Source organism: Orycteropus afer, unplaced genomic scaffold, assembly GCF_000298275.1.
Source record: "Orycteropus afer afer isolate SDZICR_OR568_19922 unplaced genomic scaffold, OryAfe1.0 scaffold00302, whole genome shotgun sequence".
NCBI classification, from domain to species: Eukaryota; Metazoa; Chordata; class Mammalia; order Tubulidentata; family Orycteropodidae; genus Orycteropus; species Orycteropus afer.
This window is the reverse complement of record NW_006921889.1, coordinates 3,245,982-3,268,084: the sequence shown is the minus strand read 5'-3', so window position 1 is coordinate 3,268,084 and position 22,103 is coordinate 3,245,982. Positions and strand designations below refer to the sequence as shown.

The window sequence follows — 22,103 nt, the reverse complement described above, 5'->3', positions numbered from 1 at the left end:
AACAACAATAACATTTTAGATAGCCCTGTCAGATGTGTCATTGGTGGCAAGACATCTGAGTAAAGATTTGAATGAAATACAAGTGTGAGCTCTGCTGAGAGAGCTATGTTCTGAGAGGAAGAACATTCCAAAAAGAGGGAAAAACAAGAGTAAGGTTTGAGACCTAAGCATGGTTAGCATGCTCAAGGGGCAGTAAATAAAGCTACTTGTCTGGAAGAGAGGGAGTGAGGTGAGAGTGATACAAGGCAACACGAGGAAGTCTGGTGGAATGGTGAGCAAGGCAGGGGTGTGTCAGCCATGATAAAGAATGGATTCTATTCTGATTGAAATGGGAGCCATTAGAGAGCATTGAGTAGAAAAATTATATAATCTAAAACCATATTTTGAAAGGATCCCACTGGCTGCTACATGGAGAATATTAGATTTTTGCAGATAAAAGAATTTGAGCCTGTCTGGTAATCTTTCTCTAACTTTTTAGCCACTGAGCCCTTTGTCTGAATGACACCTGATGACAAGCCCTACATATATAATAGAAAAAAGCCCAACTTACTTTCCGAAAATAGTTTTGAATCATTGGGAAAATAAAGTTTTGATTTTACCATTGTATTTGGAACATCCATGGACACCTTAAATTGGACTATGCCCAACCCAAAATAGCCACATATGAACTCCATAGACCAAATGTTCTTCCCCATACATTCAATATTGTTAATAAGAAAAATGAATGATGGCTTTCAGTTGCCTAGCACAATTAATTTTCAGTACTCTCTTTTATTATGTCACTTGAGTTTGTTCTCATTACATAAGAAACAATCTAAGCCAGTCACTATGAAGTTTACACACCTTAAAGCTGAAAGTTTACAAAGATGAGCATTTGGTACTTCTTTGTTCAGTCAATATGCTTTTAAACAAAGGAGGTAATGTCTTCTGGAAATTTAGACCATATTTCTGTGTCTATATTCTGTATTTTTAATAGCAAATATTATTTTTATGCACTGCATTATTTTATTTTTTATGAAAAGATGAATCTAGCTTGTCAAACTGGGTTGACTATCAGCTAATTTTGAAGTTTTTTCTGCAAGACTTCCCTTGGTACATATAGATTTGGTACATAAATACAGATGTCAGGACAGAGGTAGGCATAGGTATGTGCATACATAAATGCATATTTCAGTGATTCATTTCATAAAAAAATTCGTTCTCATGTTAAGGAAATACATTCGTATATAGTTTTTAGTTTTACCTAATTATCAACAAATATTGTTATGTGCCGTCAAGTTGGACATGACTCAAGGCAACCCCTCCTTAGGTTTCCAAGGTAGTATCACTATGGAAGTAGATGGCCCAACCTTCTTCCAAGGAGTGGCTGATAGATTTGAACCACCAGCCTTCTGGTTAGCAGTCAAGTGTCTTAGGCACTGTGCTACCAGAGCTCCAACTAGGTGCTAGGTGATATGTTGTTGTTGTTGTTGTTATGTGCCATTGAGTTGGACCCGACTCATAGTGATCCCTCCTTGGGTTTCCGAGGCAGTATCATTACAGAAGTAGATTGCCCATCTTCCTTCCGAGGAGTGGCTGGTGGGTTTGAACCGCCAGCCTTCTGGTTAGCAGTCAAGTGCCTTAGGCACTAAGCTACCAGAGCTCCTAGGTGATATGTTAGTGTACAATTAATGCCACAGAATTCCTCCCCCACACAGTGACTTATCATTATAAAACCACAAATCTTTTTATGCTCACATGAAATCATTTTCTTCCAATAATTTTAGCACAAATGCCCTTCGATTTCCATGAAAGGATCTTATAAAATGTCACTCTGAATATCCATTGTGAAAAATTCACATGCAAACACATTGTTTTTCTTGACCTACACATCTTTCTGACTAGAGTATACTAAGTTATACACACAGTTTTCCTTAAAAGCTGACTCCAGATCCCAAGTGCCCACCAGATACTGGGATGAGAATCCTACCCAGTGATACTAGCCACCCAATGGGTGTTATGTCCATTTATCCTGATCAAGCTTCACACATAAGACTCATACACAGTGCTGGCCATAGTGGAAGCCATTTTGATTACAGACAACACACAATGTACAACAGGGACAGGTCCATCATGAGAGATTCTCCCAGCTCAAAACCTGTCTGAGCAGGATGGAAAACCTCCATGGGTGTCCTCTTTCTCTGCAACATGGACCAAGGAGTCCAAGGATCTTCCCACACCTGGTTTTATCTTTTGGAGGTTACGTATTTCACCACACAAAATGCAGTGTACTTTCCCTTCACTCAAAGAGGGGAGTAGTCAACATGGGGGTGCCAGGCTACAAGTGTTAGCCTAGAATTGTATCTCTTTAGCTGTGCTGCTTATTTTTACAAATGATTAGCCTTCAGAGGGGAAGGTGCAATGGTTTGTCCCAAGCCCAAAGATGCTAACGGCGGGGAAGGAACTGGGAGTAACTATAGCCATCTGAGCAATCCGAAGTATAGCCTCCTCTCAGATATATTAGAAGACAAATTATTGAATCCCAGAATATGATATAGTCCGGGGGTGGGGGGTGCTACCTAACAGAATGATCTTCTACAACCAGCTGAGACTGACTACTTCCTTCCTTGTCAGTGATCTCTATAGTTAATGTGACTGAATGGTAGATGTCTATCCTTGATATACATTGGAATTACTTTAGAAAGAATGGCAATGAACAAATTACACTTTGTGCGATAGCATCTTTCCTCAACAAACGTACGCCTTTTAAATTTTCTACTAATTTTTAAATCCCTCAAATTAAAGGAAAATATATAATTTTGGTATGTCCTAAACAGTTACTTTCTCTGTAAAATCAAAAGCCACTTCAACTAAAAATTCCTGCCCCTTTCTCATATTTTAATACTTGATAGGAAACTAGGAAAACTTAAAACACTAATAAGAAGAAAAGAGCCAAAGAAAAAGAAAAGATTGCAGCTGTACATAATTGTAACAGCTTATAAAGGCAAAAAGCAACATGTCTTGAGCTTGGCATTTTTTATGATGGGAAAAAAATATGTGTGTAGATAATTATAAATTTCTTACAAAGTCTGAAGATGGAGATTTTCTTTTTAGTAATTATATGCTATAAATATTCATCTTCAAATTAAAAATGAAGAGAGATGATCAAGTAAGTTCCACATAGTTGCCTAAATTCTTAATAAAGGTTGATTCATGACATAAATAGAATAAACAAGAAGTTTTCATCTGTTTCAACATTCTTGATAATAAATATCTTGGCTTGATATAAATTTAAAACAAAATTCCAACCCAACTTGATAAACATATCCTTTATGAACTTGATTACTTCTTTTTAAGATCAGATTTAAATAGCTTCTAATAATTTAGACCCCACTAAGAAGCAAAAGGAGTCTTCAGGGTTGTAAATGGTTCACATGCTTGCAAGGTTGGAGGTTTGAGTCACCCAGAGATTCCTTGGGAGAAAGGTCTAGTGGCCTCCTTCCCAAAAACTGGCCATTGAAAACCCTATAGAGGGTAGTTCCATTCTGACACATGTGGGGTCACCATGAATTGAAATGGATTTGACAACAACAGCTTTAGATGACAAAACTTAATTTTATTAAGATAAAATGTGTTGTTTAGTACAACTCACTAGTTGTATTTTAACCAAAATAATTAACTGAAATAATCTCTTGGAGATGGTATAGCATTGTAAATTAATAACCTGAACATTTCTTTTTCCTAGAGCAATCATGATAATTACATATGTGTACTACAAAGTCTCTAGTCCCTGGAGAAGAATATCATGATTTAAAGTGAAGTAGGTCAGAAAAAAAGGGGAAGATCCTCAAGGAGATGGATTGACCCAGTAGCTGCTACGATGGCCTTAATTATAGCAACGATTGTGAGGACTGTGAGGATGGCTCAAGACTGGGCAGTGTTTCATTCTGTTGTATATAGGGTCGCTATGAGTTGGAGCCAACTTGACAGCACTTCACAGCAATAACGTGACAGTTTAGTTCATGTCCTTAAATTGTATTTTTACTGAGCCTGTCCTTTTAAATCTCTTACCATGATATAAATTGGTAATTCCATGCTCTTTAATGGCCCCCACAATAAAAATTTAAAAAAGTATACACGCATGAATACTTTTTTTCATCTTATGTTGTTATTCCCATAGCTAATAATTTTACAAATAAGAAAAAATTTCTCAAAATAGACTTGTCTTCCATCAATTTCAGTGTTAAAAATTTTACTTCTTTTCTTGCTAAGATGCCACTCTTGGTCTCCTTAAGATTTCTCCAAACTTCTCTTCTTAAATACTTATTGAGTTCTGACTCTGTTTTAGGTACTCCTCTAGTCCTTGTGGGTTTCTCCTCTTCCATTGGTCTTTAGGTGATTCTGTTCTTAGCCCTTTTCCCCCTTGACATTAAGGAAGAAATCTAGGTTGCCAATCAAGGTTTTATCTTGAGCCTCAGATTAGATATCTCCCCCTGGACCTTCCTCAGCTCAAAGTACCAAATTGGAATTTATGGTCTTCCTCAAATCCTGTGTTTCTTCTTCTTCTATCAGTTTGTGATAGCTCAGTCCGTCAGTGATCTTTGTTAAACATGATTTCAATTGTGACGTTCCCCTGTCACACACACACACATTAAAGTTCTGAGGTTTGAAAAACTTGAGTTAAAATGGAACAATCACTACATCAACTGGATCCAAATTACATATTAAAAAAAGAAATGTTAGTGGTGAGTCGCAAAATCATCTAACTGGTCTAGTTAGTCTACTAGTAAGACCTCAGTGGTTAGTGTAGTGCCTAAGGCATTTGACTGCTAACCAGATGGTTGGTGGTTCAAACTCACTAGTCACTCTTTGGAAGGAAGACTGGGCAATCTACTTCCATAGAGATACTGCCTTGGAAACCCAAGAAGGACTCCTATGAGTCGTATCCAACTTGACAACAGTGAATTTGGTTTTTTTGTTTTGTTTGTTTTGTTAAGAACTAGGGCACTTGACTGCTAACCAGAAGGCTGGCGGTTCAAACCCACCAGCCACTCCTCGGAAGGAAGGTTGGGCAATCCTACTTCTGTAGTGATACTGCCTCGGAAACCCAAGGAGGGGTCACTATGAGTCGAGGCCGACTCGATGGTACATAACAACAACAACAACAATTTCTCAGTATATTTTGTTTAATGTTAAGCTATAGATATGCAAATAGGTAATACAGGTAGAAAAATATTCATGTAACAGATACATTCTCAATAGTTTCAAGATATGAGAAAAACAAATACAAAGAAAACCTTTCTAAATTATTTTCACATTTTTAGGTATTCTGTTGATCGTCACACAGATATGGACCGAATATTCAACATTGATTCTGGAAATGGTTCCATTTTTACATCAAAACTTCTTGACCGAGAAACACTGTTATGGCACAACATTACAGTGATAGCAACAGAGATCAGTAAGTCTAACCTCATACTGCTCCTGTACCCGATTGAAAGAATGACTGTGCCAGCAAAGACTTGTGGAGCACTGGTGAAACTCCTCACCATGTATTGATGACCCCACTCAATATTCACTGAGGAAAGAGCCTGGCAATAATTTGCAGTAATGTTTCTTCTAGACTCATGTTGGTTTATTCATAAATAGAGGGAAACTGTGGAATTTCTGCAGCTTGGAAACAATACAATGGGAATGCATCTTGCAAATGAGATTGAGTTTGTACATGTTGAATTTGATTCCAAAAACCTTATAAATCAAAGCTCTACAAAGCCAGCTGAAACATGGGATCAATTATGTTAGAAATTGTGTGTGGGAAGGTCAACTATATGCTCAAAGGCAGGCATTATTTAGAAATCTTTTGGATATTCATCCCCAAGATTTCTATGGAATTTCTATTTCAAAGTCTTTAAAGTTAAGAATTACAAATTTCCACTTTTTCATGGTGCATGAAAGTGAGTTATACCAACCACAAAGTGATCGATAAAATATTTAGAACGGATTACCTTAGCAGTATCCCTGAAATTTAAGGCAAAGCAGAGTAGTGCCATAAGAGTGCTTAAATGAACATTATTTTAGGCAATGAAAATTGTGGGATCACAATGTGTGGAAGTACACGCATACAAGAAGGATGATCTTTAAAATCATTTTTAAAAGTTTCTTTAAAAATAAAAAAGCTTTCTGGCCTGTAGCTCATTTTTAGTTTTCATTTTAAAAGTCCTCAACGTTTTCAGATATGTTTGGATATCAAGTGTGAAATATCCCCTATCGTATGGTGTATTACAGCTGTATTCTTGGTTAACGTCACTCATGAGATTTAAAGTGGCTGACGGATAGTGAGTGGAACAATCTATAACTAATATGGGCAAAAAGGAGCATTGCTTTTTGATTGTGATAAGGACATTTCATTATAAATTTGTCAGGTAGGAATTTGCTTTTCTGAATTTATGTCATGGCACTGATGTGGATAGCAGTGACAGAACACACTAAAAGCTTTAAAATTACAAAATTATTGCCCACTAAAAAGGGTCATTTGTACAACATCATGAAATTTATTCAAGCTTTGTGTGTGTGTGTGTGTGGAGGATCTCATTCCCATTTATGTTGTACTGAAATAGTCATTTCAGAAGTGTTTTAAGCTTTGGGCCTGATAATTTCTGTTTTAAGATTTAATGTTTCTACGACTCATTTGAAAATACTGATGATTAAAGTATTTTAAAGGTTCAACTTCAGTCCCCCCTCCAGGGCTCTTGCACTTGCTGTTTTCTTGCTCCTTAAGAGCCAGAAATACTCACATGGCTTCATCTTCTTCATTCATGTCTCTATGCAAATGTCATTTCATCAGAGAAGCTGTCCTTGGTCACTCATTTAAAGCAGCCCCTCCGTCTCTCTCCATTTAATTTTTCCATAGCACTTACCATCATCTGACACATGATATGCTTGTGCTTACTGTTTGTCTACCCCTATTAGAATAAAGCTCCAGGAAAGAAGGAGTACCTGGTGGTGTGAATGGTTAGTGCGCTCCACTGGTATCAGAAAGGTTGGAGGTCTGAGTCCACCTAGAAGCCTCTCAGGGAGCTCTGGTGATGCAGTGGTTAAAGCATGTGGCTACTAACCAGAAGGCTGGTGGTTCGAACCCACCACCCACTCCACAGAAGAAAGATGGGGCAATCTGCTTCTGCGAAGATGTACATCCTTGGAAAGCCAGTGGGGGTCTCTATGAGTCAGAATCAACTCAATGGCTGAGTTTGGTTTGCTTTGAGAGGTGACTTGAGAGAAGCTATTCACTTCTTAAAAACCAGCCATTGAAAACCCTATGGAAACAGTCTTACTCTGACACACATGTACTCACTGAGTCAAAATTGACTCAATGGCAACTGGCTACTAGTTTAGGAAGAAGGCTCTTCTTAGGTTTCCTATGTGTCAGCACCCACAACAGTGGCTGGCACATATTAGATGCTTACAGCATATTTGTAAAGTGAACAAATGAATGAACATATGAGTGCAATGAATAAACAGAGCTAGGATGAGAAGTCCCATCTCCCGATTTTTACACTAGGAATCTGTCTTCCACACTCAGCCAGAAATTGTCACAGGAGATAACTGAAATATTTCATTTATCTCAGTCATTAAACATTGATTCTGCTCTATCACTATTTTAGGTGAAGAACCTGGGCTTTGGAGTCAGGCAGACCCAAGTTTGAATCCAGACTCCAGTTATTACTAGCTCTGTGACTTGAAGAAGTTACTTAACTTCTCTGTGCCTCAGTTTCCTCATCTAAAAAATGGGACCATATCTGTATCTACCTCAAAAATTTGTAAGGGTTATATGAGATAATAGAGCCACGTATTTATCATGATGTCTAGCTCTTGTTCAACCCTCAAACTAAAGCACTGAAGAACAATAGCAATCCTTTGGTTTTCTAGTGCTTCACCCACCTCTCCCACTCCACCTCCCTTCACCCTTCTTCTGTCCACGTTTTCCCATCTGCCTATTTCTTTGACTTCCTTTCACATCTGCCTCTAGAATGCCTCTTCTGGGTAGCTTTTGTTTATTTTGTGCTATCCTTGTGTTTATTGTGTAATGGTCCACCATCCGTCTGTTGGTTTGTCCTACTGTGGTGGCTGATGTGTTGATATGATGATGGAAGCTATGCTACTGGTATTTCAAAGATGAGCAGGATCATTCTTGGTGGATGGATTCCAGCAAAACTTCCAAACTAAAACTAACTCAGAAGAAAGGCCCGACAACCTACTTCCAAAAATTGGTCAATGGAAACCTTATGGATCCAGTCGACACAGTGCTGGAAGATGAACCTCCTGGGTTGGAAGGCATGACACAATAAACACAGTAACAGAGTCAAACATACAAATGATCATTAAGATGGTGTATACCTGGGCAGTGTCTTGCTCTGTTGTACGCAGGGTCACCATGAGTCAGAGCTGACTTGACAGCAACTAACAACAGCAGCATTATGCAGTTGTACTATGTCAACACCCACAGCTTTGTTTCCTAGGTATTTCCATCAGGTGTATCAAGAATACTCCAGAAATATCAAGCAATCCAATCCTACTTTCTGTGTCCACCTTAACCCATGCCACTCACGGAAGATTGGAGAATCTCTGCATGAATGAGAATGAAGGAGTGATGCATGGTGTCTGCCGGGAATTAGTGACCAACATATAAATGCATTTTCCTTCCTTTTGGCGTGTTGCAGATAACCCAAAGCAAAGCAGCCGAGTGCCTCTGTATATTAAAGTTCTAGATGTCAATGACAACGCCCCAGAATTTGCTGAGTTCTATGAAACCTTTGTCTGTGAAAAAGCAAAGGCAGACCAGGTGAGTTTCATTAGAAAGAACATTCAGATGTAGAGTCAGATTAATTTAGCTCTTGATACACAGAGCTGAGAGTGAGTTTTGAATTATCTATGAAGTGAATGTTAAGGAAATTAATACTATAAACAAGAACCAGGATTAATGTTTAACTTGCTTAAGAGAACAAACAGTTTTTAAGAACTTGGAAGTTCATTGTTTGAAAGACTGATGCTGATTCAGTTGTCATTAAAACAGGTGGTCATAGCTTCATTGGAAAAATATTTATTGGTAAGGAGATGGGTTTAATTACCATAAATACTTGGAAGTAGTATCTGGGACATATTTCACAATCGTCTGTCATTGATATTTTCACTTATTTACATTGTACATTCATACCAGTAGTACTATGAATTCAATGTTTTACACATGTGGTGGTGCAGTGGTTAAAGCATTGGCCTTCAGCCTAAAAGTCAGTGGTTCAAACCCATAAGCAGCTCCGCAGGAGAAAGCTGTGGCAGTCTGCTTCTGTAATGATTGACAGCCTTGGAAACTTTAGGGCAGTTATACTCAGTCCTACTCAGTTGCTATGAGTTGGAATTCAACTCAACAGTGATGGGATTCCCATCTGAAATAGATGCCAGTGATAGAAGAATTATGTTACAGTTTGTCAAAATATGTGCACTGTTAAGGCACAGGTGGAAGCAGAAGCCAAATCTACTATAGTTCACATGCCCACTTCCCTTATAACTTTTCTGAAAGTCAATGACTTATGTCTCTGCCAAGACTACATTTCTAAAATGGCTGTCCAAATAGTGCCTCCATTTTGTGAAGCTGCACTGTTGTCAACAAATCCAGACTTAGATAGGGAAAGATTTTATTCAGAAAAAAAGACTACTGCATGGGTGAAAAGGACATTGGAGGAAGGGGTCTGTTGCAATGGGGGGAACACTCTGACCATAAGATCAGCAAGCATCTCAAGAGTAAGGCAACAGGAGTTTGTCTTGTTTAGAAGTGAGAGCAAATGAGATGAAGAAGAGCCAGGTGTGGAGAAGCTGGATGAAATGATTGTGTGATCAGTTAGTAAATTAGACAATGTTTCACACTGGAGCCAGCCTGTAATTTTCAGTGAAGGACCCTTAAGGAAGGGTTCTATGTTGGCTCTGGCTGAGGGTGGACCAAAATGCAGCAACCTGGGAAGAAAGAGAAGCTTTACCAATGTTTCCTTAACAAGCATTTTGTTTCTCATTCACCAGTGGGGACGAGCAGTTCAGTCAATCTTTTATGAGGCCAAGAATGGGAATTTGGAAGGTCTTTGTCTGGCCTTGTCATGGGTAGACAAGGGGCCATCTATGAGTCGCACCTAAGTCATATGGGGAAGGGTAGTGTTTTCAGCAAGCTTTTCCCACAACACAGAGTGTGGGGAGATTTCTTTAAAGGTTGCCAATTCCAACATCATAGAGTTCAGGCAAAATTCAGCATTAATTGCTATGGATCATTGTGATATTTTAAAGTTTCTATCACTTAGAGCAGTGTTACTCAGCTGGGAGTGATTTTGGCCCCCCAGGGATATTTGGCAATGTCTGGAGACATTTTTGATTGTCACAACTAGGAGAGTACAACTGGTATGTAGTAGACAGCGGCCAGGAATGCTGGCAAACATCCTGCAATGCACAGGGCCTCCCCCAGCCAAAGGCTATCCCCTGCTGTATCATCTCCTAACCCATCAGTCCTTTGAAGAGAATGTATTCATTGCAGAGTTTCTTTAAACTATCATTTTTTTAATAATTAATTTTATTTTTGTTTTGTTGAGTAAGTGATCAATTTTAAATTCAAAATTAAAAATCATTTAGCCAAGCAAGTTACTACAAAACAGCAAAATATACTTTTGAGTTAGCAAAATTTTACTTAAGCTTTATGGCTTTCTTTTAGTTGATTCAGACCCTACGTGCCATTGACAAGGATGATCCTTATAGTGGGCACCAATTCTCGTTCTCTTTGGCCCCTGAAGCAGCCAGTGGCTCGAACTTCACCATTCAAGACAACAAAGGTAAATGAGTGCAACTTATCTGCTCAGTCCACACAACTCTATCCACCTGTTCCTATCACAGTTGATCCACCATACATGGTGCCCCACCCACATACATTCACCACTTTGCTTTTTGGTTCCAGACAACACTGCAGGAATCTTAACTCGGAAAAATGGCTATAACAGACAAGAGATGAGTACCTACTTCCTGCCGGTGGTCATTTCAGACAACGACTACCCAGTCCAAAGCAGCACTGGGACAGTGACTGTCCGGGTCTGTGCATGTGACCCCAACGGAAACATGCAGTCCTGCCATGCGGAAGCCCTCATCCACCCCACGGGGCTGAGCACAGGGGCTCTGGTTGCCATTCTTCTATGCATCGTGATCCTACTAGGTAAACTGGTTCTCCCCACATCCCATCTCCCCATGGTGAGGGGCACACACTGTAACTGTGACACTCTAGATTTGTCTGCCTCCCCCAGTAAGGCATACAGCCTGATCTAGGTGAGTAGAGTTACGTGTTGAGAATCTGTGTTGTTCGATTCTGCATTTGTTTTTTGCTTGAAAAATGGCTTTGGAGACTGAACAGATGTGAAACTTGTCCATGTCATTACCTAGCTGCGGAATCCTTCCTCCAGGAGAATCTGTTGTCTATCAGAATCCTTGAGGATGAATCTCAGAGGGATTTGAAAGCAATATGAATATACCCTTTTTGTTTCATTAGTTGCTTAATATTTAATCTGGTGAAACATTGTGCAATTTTAATGAGTGGAAGTCATTGAGCACGGAGTATATGATGAAGGCTCTTTCTACAAAGGTAAAGTTTAAAGATCAATGTGAAAGGGGAAGGAGGCGTGTGATGACTTTTTCTCTCTCATACAGGAAAATAAAGACTATGCAATTTTCTTTAACTCAGCAAATTTATTTTGACCTACCCATTTAAGTGATTGCCTTTATAGCTCCCTGGAGGCCACAAATGTGATGTCTCTTGAAAATAAATAACTTTTGTGATGGAGATAAATCTGAAATACACAAGAAATGAATGTGATGACAGAGAAAATCAAGGTCTAACGATGATTCCAATGAAATTTTCACTCCCAGCAAAGTTATTAATCACCCAAGTTGAACTCCAATTGCTTGACAATTCTCTGTCCCTTTGTGAACTAAAGAATCAAATGTGAGTTAATGCAGCCCTTCTAAAAATAACAGAAAGATTTGAAAAGCTTATCTACACAATGGGGAAAAAAAAAGTAAGGAGTAGGATTAATGTGGATTACACAGAAGGGAAAAAACTCTTCTAAAAATGAAGACCTGGTGGCTTTGAGAATAAGGGAGGATCTACATTTCTCCAAGAAGAGAATGCCCGGGGATCCCTGAGGAAGCATTTCACATTCCAGATCAACTTTGCTAATTATAACAGAAGCCTTGGAACGTGACTACAGAACTGTGATTCTCTTTGTCAACCAAGATTTGAGGGATGTATTTTAAGATATGAGGATAAATAACAACTGACAGTGTGCAAAGACAAATCAGCGTTTTTAATGGTGTGAGTCTGTAAAGATCATTTTGGAAAAGGAGGGTATGAACGTTCTTTTTTATCAAAAAGGTTACATTTTTAGAAGGCCGTAATTCTAGAAGTCCTGGTTTGGCAAAACTGTACTCAGGTAATGTTCTGTGAACTCTCGTTATGTCTGTGGAAGGAAAGCCAACTCCCATTTGATAAAGATGACTCCTGCTTGGCTTCCCTATCTACCCATTCCATTTTCTCCTTCCTCTTCCCTTCCTCTTAACCAAGTCGTTTTATCTGCTCTTTTCAGAGCTTTGCAGAAAAAGAAAGCCACATTGATATACAAGAAAATGTGGAGTCAAGAAAGTGAATCATATGGCATCTTGTATTTTACCAAAAAAAAAATAATAATAAAACAGTAAAAACAACTATGACATCTCACTTCTATATGGTGCTTTATTAACTCGTTCCTTACAACACTTAGCTTAGAAGGGTCCGATCATTTAAGTTAACTTATGTCTTCTGATCTCAAATGCCCATCTGCCTCCCAGTTTTATGGGATTTGAGTACTTATGTATCCAAGTACCCCACTCCAAAAATATAACAAACACAAAAACAACCTTACTGCTGCCCTCTGGTGTCAAGGGGCAGGGAAAAGGGGAGATTCCCGTCCCAGTGAGGGCTTCTCATCAGTGTATCTCACTTATCAGAACGTTTCTTCTCCACATGCTTAGAAATTATGTTTCCAGTTTTTGAAAGTTAGCATTGAGAAATGTCTCCCTTTTAGACAGTTAAACTCTCAGAAATTCTGTTCAGATGTGCATAGGGTCAAATAAAAAGAGATATGGGAAATTTTAGCTGTGGAAGAATTAAGCAATAAATAAATGCCTTTGATTTATGGAATGTGGCCTCTCTCTTCTAGACAATTGCACTCTCAAGAAATCACTTCAGATGTGCATAGGAAAGCTATTGGACATTTAAGTTACAGGAGAATTTGGAAGTGATAAAGGCCTAACCTACCCATTTGCCTTAAATTACTGAATGAACCTGTGTGCATCAAGGTTTAATCCTTTGAGAGACAGTTGGCTTGATTCTGTTCTCTAATCCCAATGACCATCCTTAGTTATAAGGATGGTTGTAAATTCAGGTCATTGTTCACATTGGAAGTCAGCATGAATTGAAGATCGTGGGCCTTCATCTCCCCAAAGCCTTACAAGGCTCCCCACTACCCCAGCTCCTTCTCATCCAGCCACATGGTCTCTTAGTTATTCCTCAAACACCCTGGCACATTCTCACACAGAATCAACCCTAACTCTCCATGCTGTCTGGAACACGTCTTTGCCAGATAGCTCTTTCAGTAACTTCTCATGTCTTTGCTCAAATGTTCCATCTTCAATGATGCAACCTCTCCCTCAAAACATGTACAATCAATCCCCCAACCATACACAGAATCACTCCCCATCCTCCTTACTCTGAACTACCTTTCCTTGTTTACATACCACTTATCACCTTAAAATAATTTCCCTAATTATTATTAATAAAATAATGTTCATTATTTTCCATCTTCATTCCCCATTAACTCTTTCAGGACAGGGCTTTTTATCTATTTTTATAGTGATAGTGCCTACAACAGTACTTGGCACAGAGAAGGCACTAGATAACTATTCATCGAGTGGGTGGATGGATGAAAACTCTGAGTGAAGGTGACAAATGGGGCATCATCTGGTGGCAAAGATTGTGTACAATTATGCAACTATGCTCTTGAAAATGGCAACATTGTACATTCTTTAGAAATATTCTATAATCCAACCATGCATCAAAGCATGGTCTGACCAGCCTAGATTTCGTCACATCTCTACTTGTGAATTCCTTACCCTTGGGACATCTCTAAACCTCAATTTTGTCTTATATAAAATGGAGTTATAATGATGCTACTAACTTTGTAGGGCTATTGGGATAATTTAAATGAAATTTAGTATGTAAAGGAGTCTTGGTGATGCAACAGTTAAACACTCAACGACTACTAATCAAAAAGTTGGTGGATCATACCCACCCAGTGGCTCCATGAAGAAAGACCTGATTATCTGCCCCTACAAAGATTACAGCCAAGAAAACTCTGGGGCAACTCTACTTGGCCACATGTGTTGGCTCTCTAGTGCAGCTATAAAAGAAATATCACAAGTGAGTGGCTTTAACAAACATAAATTTATTCTCCTACAGTATAAGAGGCTAGAAGTCCAAGTTCACAGTGCCAGCTCTAGGGGCTGGGAGGAGGCCCCTCAACATTGAGCTTCGGCTCTACCTCTTGTTCCAGGTCCACTGCAGCAAGCTGGAAGCTTCTCCTCACTTATGTAGCTACTGGCTGCTGAGGCTGATGAATCCAAGATCAGCAGATAAAATGACAGATTGTTGGCTATAAAGGCAATAATCCCAAGACTGGCAGGCAACATGACAGGCCACTGGTTCAAGTCCAGGAACTGGAGATGTAGACTGAATCAACTCCAGGATGCTTTCTGTATATAATGGAAACAGGCCACACCTCAAAGGCACAATTCTCCTCTAACTGATTAACTGCTCACAGTAGATTCCACCATGGAGGTGATTACACCACATCCAATCTCATCAGGGGGAATAACTGCATGCAACTGCTAAGCCACTCAAAATCATGGCCCAGCCAAGTTGTCACAGAATCTTAACTACAACAGGGTTGCTGTGAGTCGGAATCAACTCCACAGCACCTAACAACAACAACAGTATGTAAAATGCCTAGCACAGTGCTTGGACAAAGAAAGCTTCCAATAGATATAATCCATTATGATTGCTAAAACTAACAATGTCTAAAATTTTAATATATAGACACATGAGTGTGCATCTATCCATTATTATATATGTACAAAGCAACCAAAGCAACCATTGCTGTGGAGTCATACCCAACTCATAGCGACCCCTCCTTGGGTTTCCAAGGCAATATCACTACGGAAGTAGATTGCGCAACCTTCCTTCCAAGGAGTGGCTGGTGGGTTTGAACTGCCAGCCTTCTGGTTAGCAGTCAAATGTCTTGGCTTATATACATAACTCTTGTTGTTGTTGTTAGTTGCTGCAGAGTGGATTCTGACCCATGGTAACCCCATGTGTCCATAGAATTGCTTCATAGGGTTTTCAAGGTTGTGACCTTTCAGAAGCAGATCCCTAGGCCTTACTTTGGAGGTGCTTCTGGCTGGGCTTGAACCTCCAATCTTTCAGTTAATAGTCCAGCACATAATCATTTGTGCCATTCAGGGACTCTGGTATATATACAAACATGGTGAGAAGCCATTCTTCTGGAATTCTTATCGCAATAATTCAATATTCATGGCTCCTACAAATTGGGTCATAGTGTGGGTGAGATAATAAGGAGATATTCCTAGGATAAATTCCCCTGGACAAACCTACTTTACCACCATGTTTTGTGCCCGGGGTTCTCTCTTTGAGATGTCTATGTTTTTATTCTCCCAACCATATGTACATCTGCAGATGTTTTACTCTGCACAAAGCCAGGTGTGTTGTACCCAAATGCAAACAAACACAGGAGCCACTTAAGATCAATTCTTGCTTTCCCTCTAGTTTGGGTTTAGAGGAATAATTGGAAGAACAACCATTCTGGGTAATGAACATACAGAACATGAGCCTTTGAAAGACAAAAGAAGTTCTCACTGAAATTGTCTACTCTGTTCAGCTGAAACAGAAATCATCTGGTATATCTGGTATGGATAGAGTGATCTGTCCCCTTCCCGTTGGCTGAACTTGAAGCCCATGATGGCTTCCTGAACACTAATTGGGCCTCTCCAGGTATCTGCACCAAGGTTTCTTTAGAGGTAGAGAGAGATGCATTCACATCTCTACTTTGTGTTTTCAACTAATTTTACACTTTTAAAAGAAGGCATAGTGCAAAAGTTATTTTAGATGTGAAGTTATGCAGACCTTTCAACACATTCCCGAAGGTGCCAGCCTTGTCCTTAGAACCAGCATTTGAGGTGTTCAGCATAATTTGCACTCTTATTGCAGCACTTTGGCTGTGCTGGAGTTTTTATCTTTTCCTTACCTTGAAACCAGCCTGCCATTTCAAAGCAAAAAGGAACTACTGACAAAATGTGATGGTTTTTTATCACCTACTTAAAATGTAACCTTCTTAGGAATGTTTACTCCAGTTTTGGGGTCCTGGTTTGATCATGTTTGGAAGCAAGTAAATCTTGAAAGGAGTAAAGGTTGAGTCTGCAGTTTTCAAGGGGACTTTGAAAACTTCGCTTTCCAGCACGGTGTTTCTTCCTGGCATTAGTTGGGCGGCAGATTAACTTCCTGTTCCCTTTCTGTTTCGTTTCTGCTTCCAGTAACTGTGGTCCTGTTCGCTGCTCTGAGGCGGCAGCGGAAAAAGGAGCCCTTGATCATTTCCAAAGAGGACATCAGAGATAACATCGTCAGTTACAACGATGAAGGCGGCGGGGAGGAGGACACCCAGGCCTTTGACATCGGCACCCTGAGAAACCCCGAAGCCATAGAGGACAACAAATTACGGAGGGACATCGTGCCCGAAGCCCTTTTTCTACCCCGACGGACTCCGACAGCTCGTGACAACACCGACGTCAGAGATTTCATTAACCAAAGGTTAAAGGAAAACGACACGGACCCCACAGCGCCCCCCTACGACTCTTTGGCCACCTACGCCTATGAAGGCACCGGCTCGGTCGCCGATTCCCTGAGCTCGCTGGAGTCGGTGACCATGGATGGCGACCAAGACTACGACTACCTTAGCGACTGGGGCCCTCGCTTCAAAAAGTTGGCAGATATGTATGGAGGGGTGGACAGTGACAAAGACTCCTAATATGTTGCCTTTTTTCTTTTCCGATCTGACCCTGAGATAGGTGAAGTGGCTCTTTCTTTATATTTACCCACTGCTCTGTGCGGGGTTCTCTGCTCTTACCAGTTCCAAAAGTCAATGGCTGCAGTCTGTGTGGATCTATGTTAGAGACCTTTTTCTAGTACACTTTTATGAGCTTCCAAGAGGCAAATTTTTATTTTTTAGTGCATCCAGTTTACCAAGTCAGTCTAATAGGTACCCTGTTAGAGGAGAGCCCAGGGGGCAATATTTCCCCCCCAGTTCTCCTAGAATAAGTGTGGCACCCGATTCCACTGGCCTGGTATTTTTACTACATTTCATTGGCTTAGGTCAGATGACTGCTCTGACTGTACATTTCACATAGGAGTGGAGTGAGGAATTGTGCTTTAAGGGTAAAACTATCACTGAATTAAAAAAGAAAAAAAAAAGAAAAAAAATGAGGCAGGAACAGCAGGGAAGTTGTTCCTGGTTTATCAGCTCACAGAGAAATAATAAAACAATATATGGATCTGTGTTTCATATACAGTAAAACCTGCCAAAGCTGGAACCTGTGTAAGGTAGAAACCTGTCAGAGAAGGAAAATGCAAATATTTTCTACTACTAGAGAGCGATAGAAATTGGTGGGAAGGTGCCCTGTCAAGGCTGAAAACTTAGGGGACCCAGAGCAAGAAAGCAGGCCTGTGAAATTCCAGCTCTCATAGGGTTCACTGTACCTAAAATGACCTTTGCCATCCTATTTGGTCTTCAAGAAGTTTTCTGGCACCAACTACTGTTCAAAACATCAAATCCACCAATGTTTTAAGATTATCGTGTCTAGAAGTTGATTTAATGGTGACATTTAAAGAAAAATAGTGAAAGTCCATCACTTGCTGCTAACTCATAATTTGTCATGTATTAGACATGCAAAAGTTTGTCCTTGCACCATATGAGGGAAATGGGAAAATAGCTAATAACGTTAGCAAGGAAATATTTAGCTTGCTTTTAAGTTTGGGCCACCAGATGTATCACAGATCACTTGAAATTATTTCCACATCAGTAGGCTAATTACAGATAAGTCTAACTATTTAAAAAGTTCATGAAAGAACTGTTCCGAGACAAATTTTAACTCCTTGCCTGTAGTTGCTGTCAATATTATGCTTATCTACTTGAAAGTAGCAGTTTGAAGTACAATAATTCATGTTCTTCAGATACTTCTTACACAACTGAGATGAACAAGCAAAGCTAAATTAAGTAAAGCTCAAATTCTGCTCTCAAAGTCCAATGGAGAGGTAAAAGCCAGGGCATTTGAACCTGATAACCTAGCTTCATATCCGGGACTATCCATATAGTTATATAATGTGACACATAGAAACAGAAAACATTTGGGATCATGCAGAAAATCTACATATTACATGTGTGGGAGATGCTTAAAGAGGAAACGTTGGTTCTCTTCTACAAGAGTGTTTAAGATCATAATTAAAATGATAGCTGACTTTCAAAACCATTAGTTTTTCATTGTTTATAAGTTTGGTTCCATGGCAACTCTGCCATCATTGTCTTTGAACTAATGATAAAGGAATGGTCTCCAACTATGACAGAAAAGTAATGTAAAATCCAGCCAGTCTATTATTTCTCTCATTATGCATTAGCATCATAGTCAATTATTATCCAGAGGACCTAATGAACTGAACTAATTATTTGGCAGGTTCAAATCGTTCATTTCCTAAGGCTGTTCTAATGATTCTTATCATCAGGATCCTACATTGTGTGGTGATCAGAAATTTCCAAAGTACTGTAATGAAAACATCCTTGTTTTGAAAAGTGAAAAAAAACAGACTATGTATATAGAATATGTACTTAAGCATATGCTGACTTCATTTCTTAGTCTTAGGGATTTATTTTCAATTAATGTTAATTTTCTACGGATAATCTTCGGATTGTTTCCATTTGGAGATAATGTTATATTAGCACATACTTTGTATTTGGAAACACACTGTTGTTTACTTAAGTTTTAAAATAGGCATATTACCCAGGAAGTAACGACAGTACCTTCAAAATAAAAGAAATATACTATTTTTGGTTACCCAATTAGACAAGAGTGAAAAATTTTACAGTCATATTATTCCTTGTGTTTCCTAAATGGTTTTCTTAATGTGTAATAGACTTCCCTGTGTACTAACAAGATTTTCATGCTTGGGCCATTTCCTGCTTACAGGGATGTCTGTTTTTAGTTCTTTCTCTCTCTCTCTATTTCATGCACACACACACACGCACGCACACGCACACACATGCACACACACGTGGGAATGCAAACAACATACTGAAAGAGGGCTTCACTGCCATGAATTGATATGTGTCATAGTCATGGGTAAGTGTTTTTAAAAAATAGCCTAGTATGTCATTAATAAGAACTAGTTATTCATAGTAATAGAAGAGCACCTTAATCACACGATTAACTAAAGATTACACAGCTCTCTATCCTTATCTTCTTGTCATGGGACAAATTAAATCAAGAATGATAGTCCTTTAAAAAGAAAGATATCATCCATAGTCTTCATTCTGAACTTTTGGCGTTAATGGGAATTTCTTCCAATGTTTAAGGGAAGGTTAACTTTCTCCTTGGTGTAAAAGTAAATAATTCTATAGAAGAATATTTGAGATGTGATTGGCAGGATGTTTTAATCCCATTCTAGAAATGTCACAATATATCAAGACAGGCTAATATGACGAAATATTGAAATAACTGTTTCATTTTTTTGTTTGTTTTGCCACAACAGCTGATGATGAAATGACTCTCTTAAGAAAATGAATAATTTGAGACAGGCGCTGCATTAGTTCTACTTAGTTAGTGCCGAAAACCCTACAGAGCACTTCCACTCTGCACACATGGGATCGCCGTGAGTCAGATCGACTCAGTGGCAACTAACAAGTGCGAAAATTAGTAGGAAGGTTCTCTAAGTGTCAACTCTGAGTGACATTTTCCCATGATTAATACTCTTTGATGTCATGAAAAGAGTAAGAGTCATAGTTTCATTGTTCTCCTACATAGGTCTCACTCCCTTCCCACCAAGGTACCGTGAAATCAAACACCATTCGGTGGGCAGACTTTTTCTTTTCAGGTGCTAGATCCCAGGTCAATATGAAAGATTGCCAGGGAAATACTTGTTTTCAGCTCAATTTTCACTTTGTCTCTCTCCTTATGCCAGATGTTGGTGCTGAGAAAGATGGAAGGAGAGTGGAAAGAAGGAAAAATTCACTATTTGCTTTAATCCCTGAGAAATTTTAATTCATTAATGATAAGCAGATTGTTTTTGTGGGTTGTTTTAAGGGCTTCAAGGCCCCTGTGATTTTTTGCTGTTGTTGTCCTCTATATCAAGAGGAAGAGTTTCTTCAAAGCGCTAAGACATACCCTAAGATAAGCTGAAAACTTAAAGCAGGAAGTACCTTCGCTTCATGGTCCTTTCTGCTGAAAGGCATTCAGAATGGTGCCCCCGAAGAAGCCAATAAATCAAATGGGGGAGAAGAGAGGGAGCTCCACAAGAAAGGGAATCTGGGCACAGTAAATATACGGTTTGCTTTGGCTTTCCAGAGTTTTCCTGACTTTACGGTAAAAGTGCATAGAGTGCGGTTCAGATAAAAAATGACTCCATTTTCAGACAGAACAAAACCTGGCAATTCAATTTTAACTCAGTATAAAAATGTGTGGCTTAGTTTTCGTTTTCAGCTCCCAAAAAGTTGGGCAAAGGTTTTCAAAATTGAATCTGTATCTTGTATCTTGAAATCATCCAAATGATATGCAAACAAATTAACTTGAGAAAGTTTCCGTTACTTATTTTTAAGTATATAAATTTTAGATGTCCTGATTTGTGGGCAGTGCCTTCTAAGGGACGCTTCACCTAGGGATGAGTATTTTACTGGGGTATTAATATATAAACTATGAAGTGGTCATTCTTGGACTTTGTACACTGGAGACCCATAAAAAGTATGCAGTTGAAAGCAGAAGACAGAGTTGATGACTAGAAGCAAACTAAATCTTTAAACCAGGTTCTCATCCTTCATAGTGCAATTCATTTCCCCAGAGACAGAACCACCAAATGAATTCTTTCATCCCGATCTCTGGTTTTGAAGTGGTGGAAGTATTTTAGAAGGATACTCCAGAAAATGGAGAGCCTCACTATTTTGAAAGGTATCCTCTGACAAAGATGATTTTAGGGTGATTCTATTTTTTATGTTTTTATCTAGCTGAAATCTTTTCTTGAATGGTGACATTGTGACAAGAGAATCAAAATCCAAGCAGTCCAGTGTCCAACACTACAAGTCTGCCTTTTTTTTTAAAATCAGATCATAAGTATAGAGAGATTAACATTTGGTGTGTTGGTCTTTGGGAAGAGGAACTGTTTACAAAGCTCTGACATGCAGCTTTCTTTTCCAGAGGATACAGAATTACACAGTACGGTCTCCTTAAAAGTTCAGTGACTATTACCGTCACAGCATTTGTAATCTCCCTTTGGCATCTTTATGGAATAATTTTCTAAAGGGATAATTCTCTACTGAAAAGATGGGACCCAGACCATATTTAATGTGGAGAGCAATACCCTCTTAGGAAGGAAATACATTGGCTCACACACTCGTTCTAAGTTAATAAAGAAATAGCTCATGTTTAGAGGCAGAGGTTTATGGTCTCCGCATCGTCAATTTAATTTGAGCATTGCTGAGACAATCTTTAGCCTGCTCCCCATTTTGTAATACCTTATTTATGATGCATTTTCATTTCTTAATTTGGGGGGAACTTTACCCAACAGAGCCAGCAGATGAAAGTACTGAAAGGAGGTCACTGAAACAGAGGCTATTACCCACTGTATTTCAGACATGACTGAGGCACTTAGCTGAAGAGCTACTGGGTTATTAGATTAATTTTAAAGG

The 22,103-nt window shown here is 39.1% G+C and overlaps 1 protein-coding gene across 1 annotated transcript in view; it reads left to right on the top strand.

Annotated features, from left to right (window-relative positions):
• The window catches only part of LOC103206170 (cadherin-6), a 70,347-nt gene extending 53,161 nt beyond the window's left edge, over positions 1-17,186 (top strand). Inside the window, exons 6-10 of the mRNA XM_042782400.1 lie at positions 5,304-5,440; positions 8,697-8,818; positions 10,724-10,841; positions 10,964-11,215; positions 16,696-17,186. Coding sequence (XP_042638334.1) covers positions 5,304-5,440; positions 8,697-8,818; positions 10,724-10,841; positions 10,964-11,215; positions 16,696-17,186 — 1,120 coding nt within the window. The remainder of the gene's footprint in view (positions 1-5,303; positions 5,441-8,696; positions 8,819-10,723; positions 10,842-10,963; positions 11,216-16,695) is intronic.
• The last annotated feature ends 4,917 nt before the right edge of the window (positions 17,187-22,103 follow it).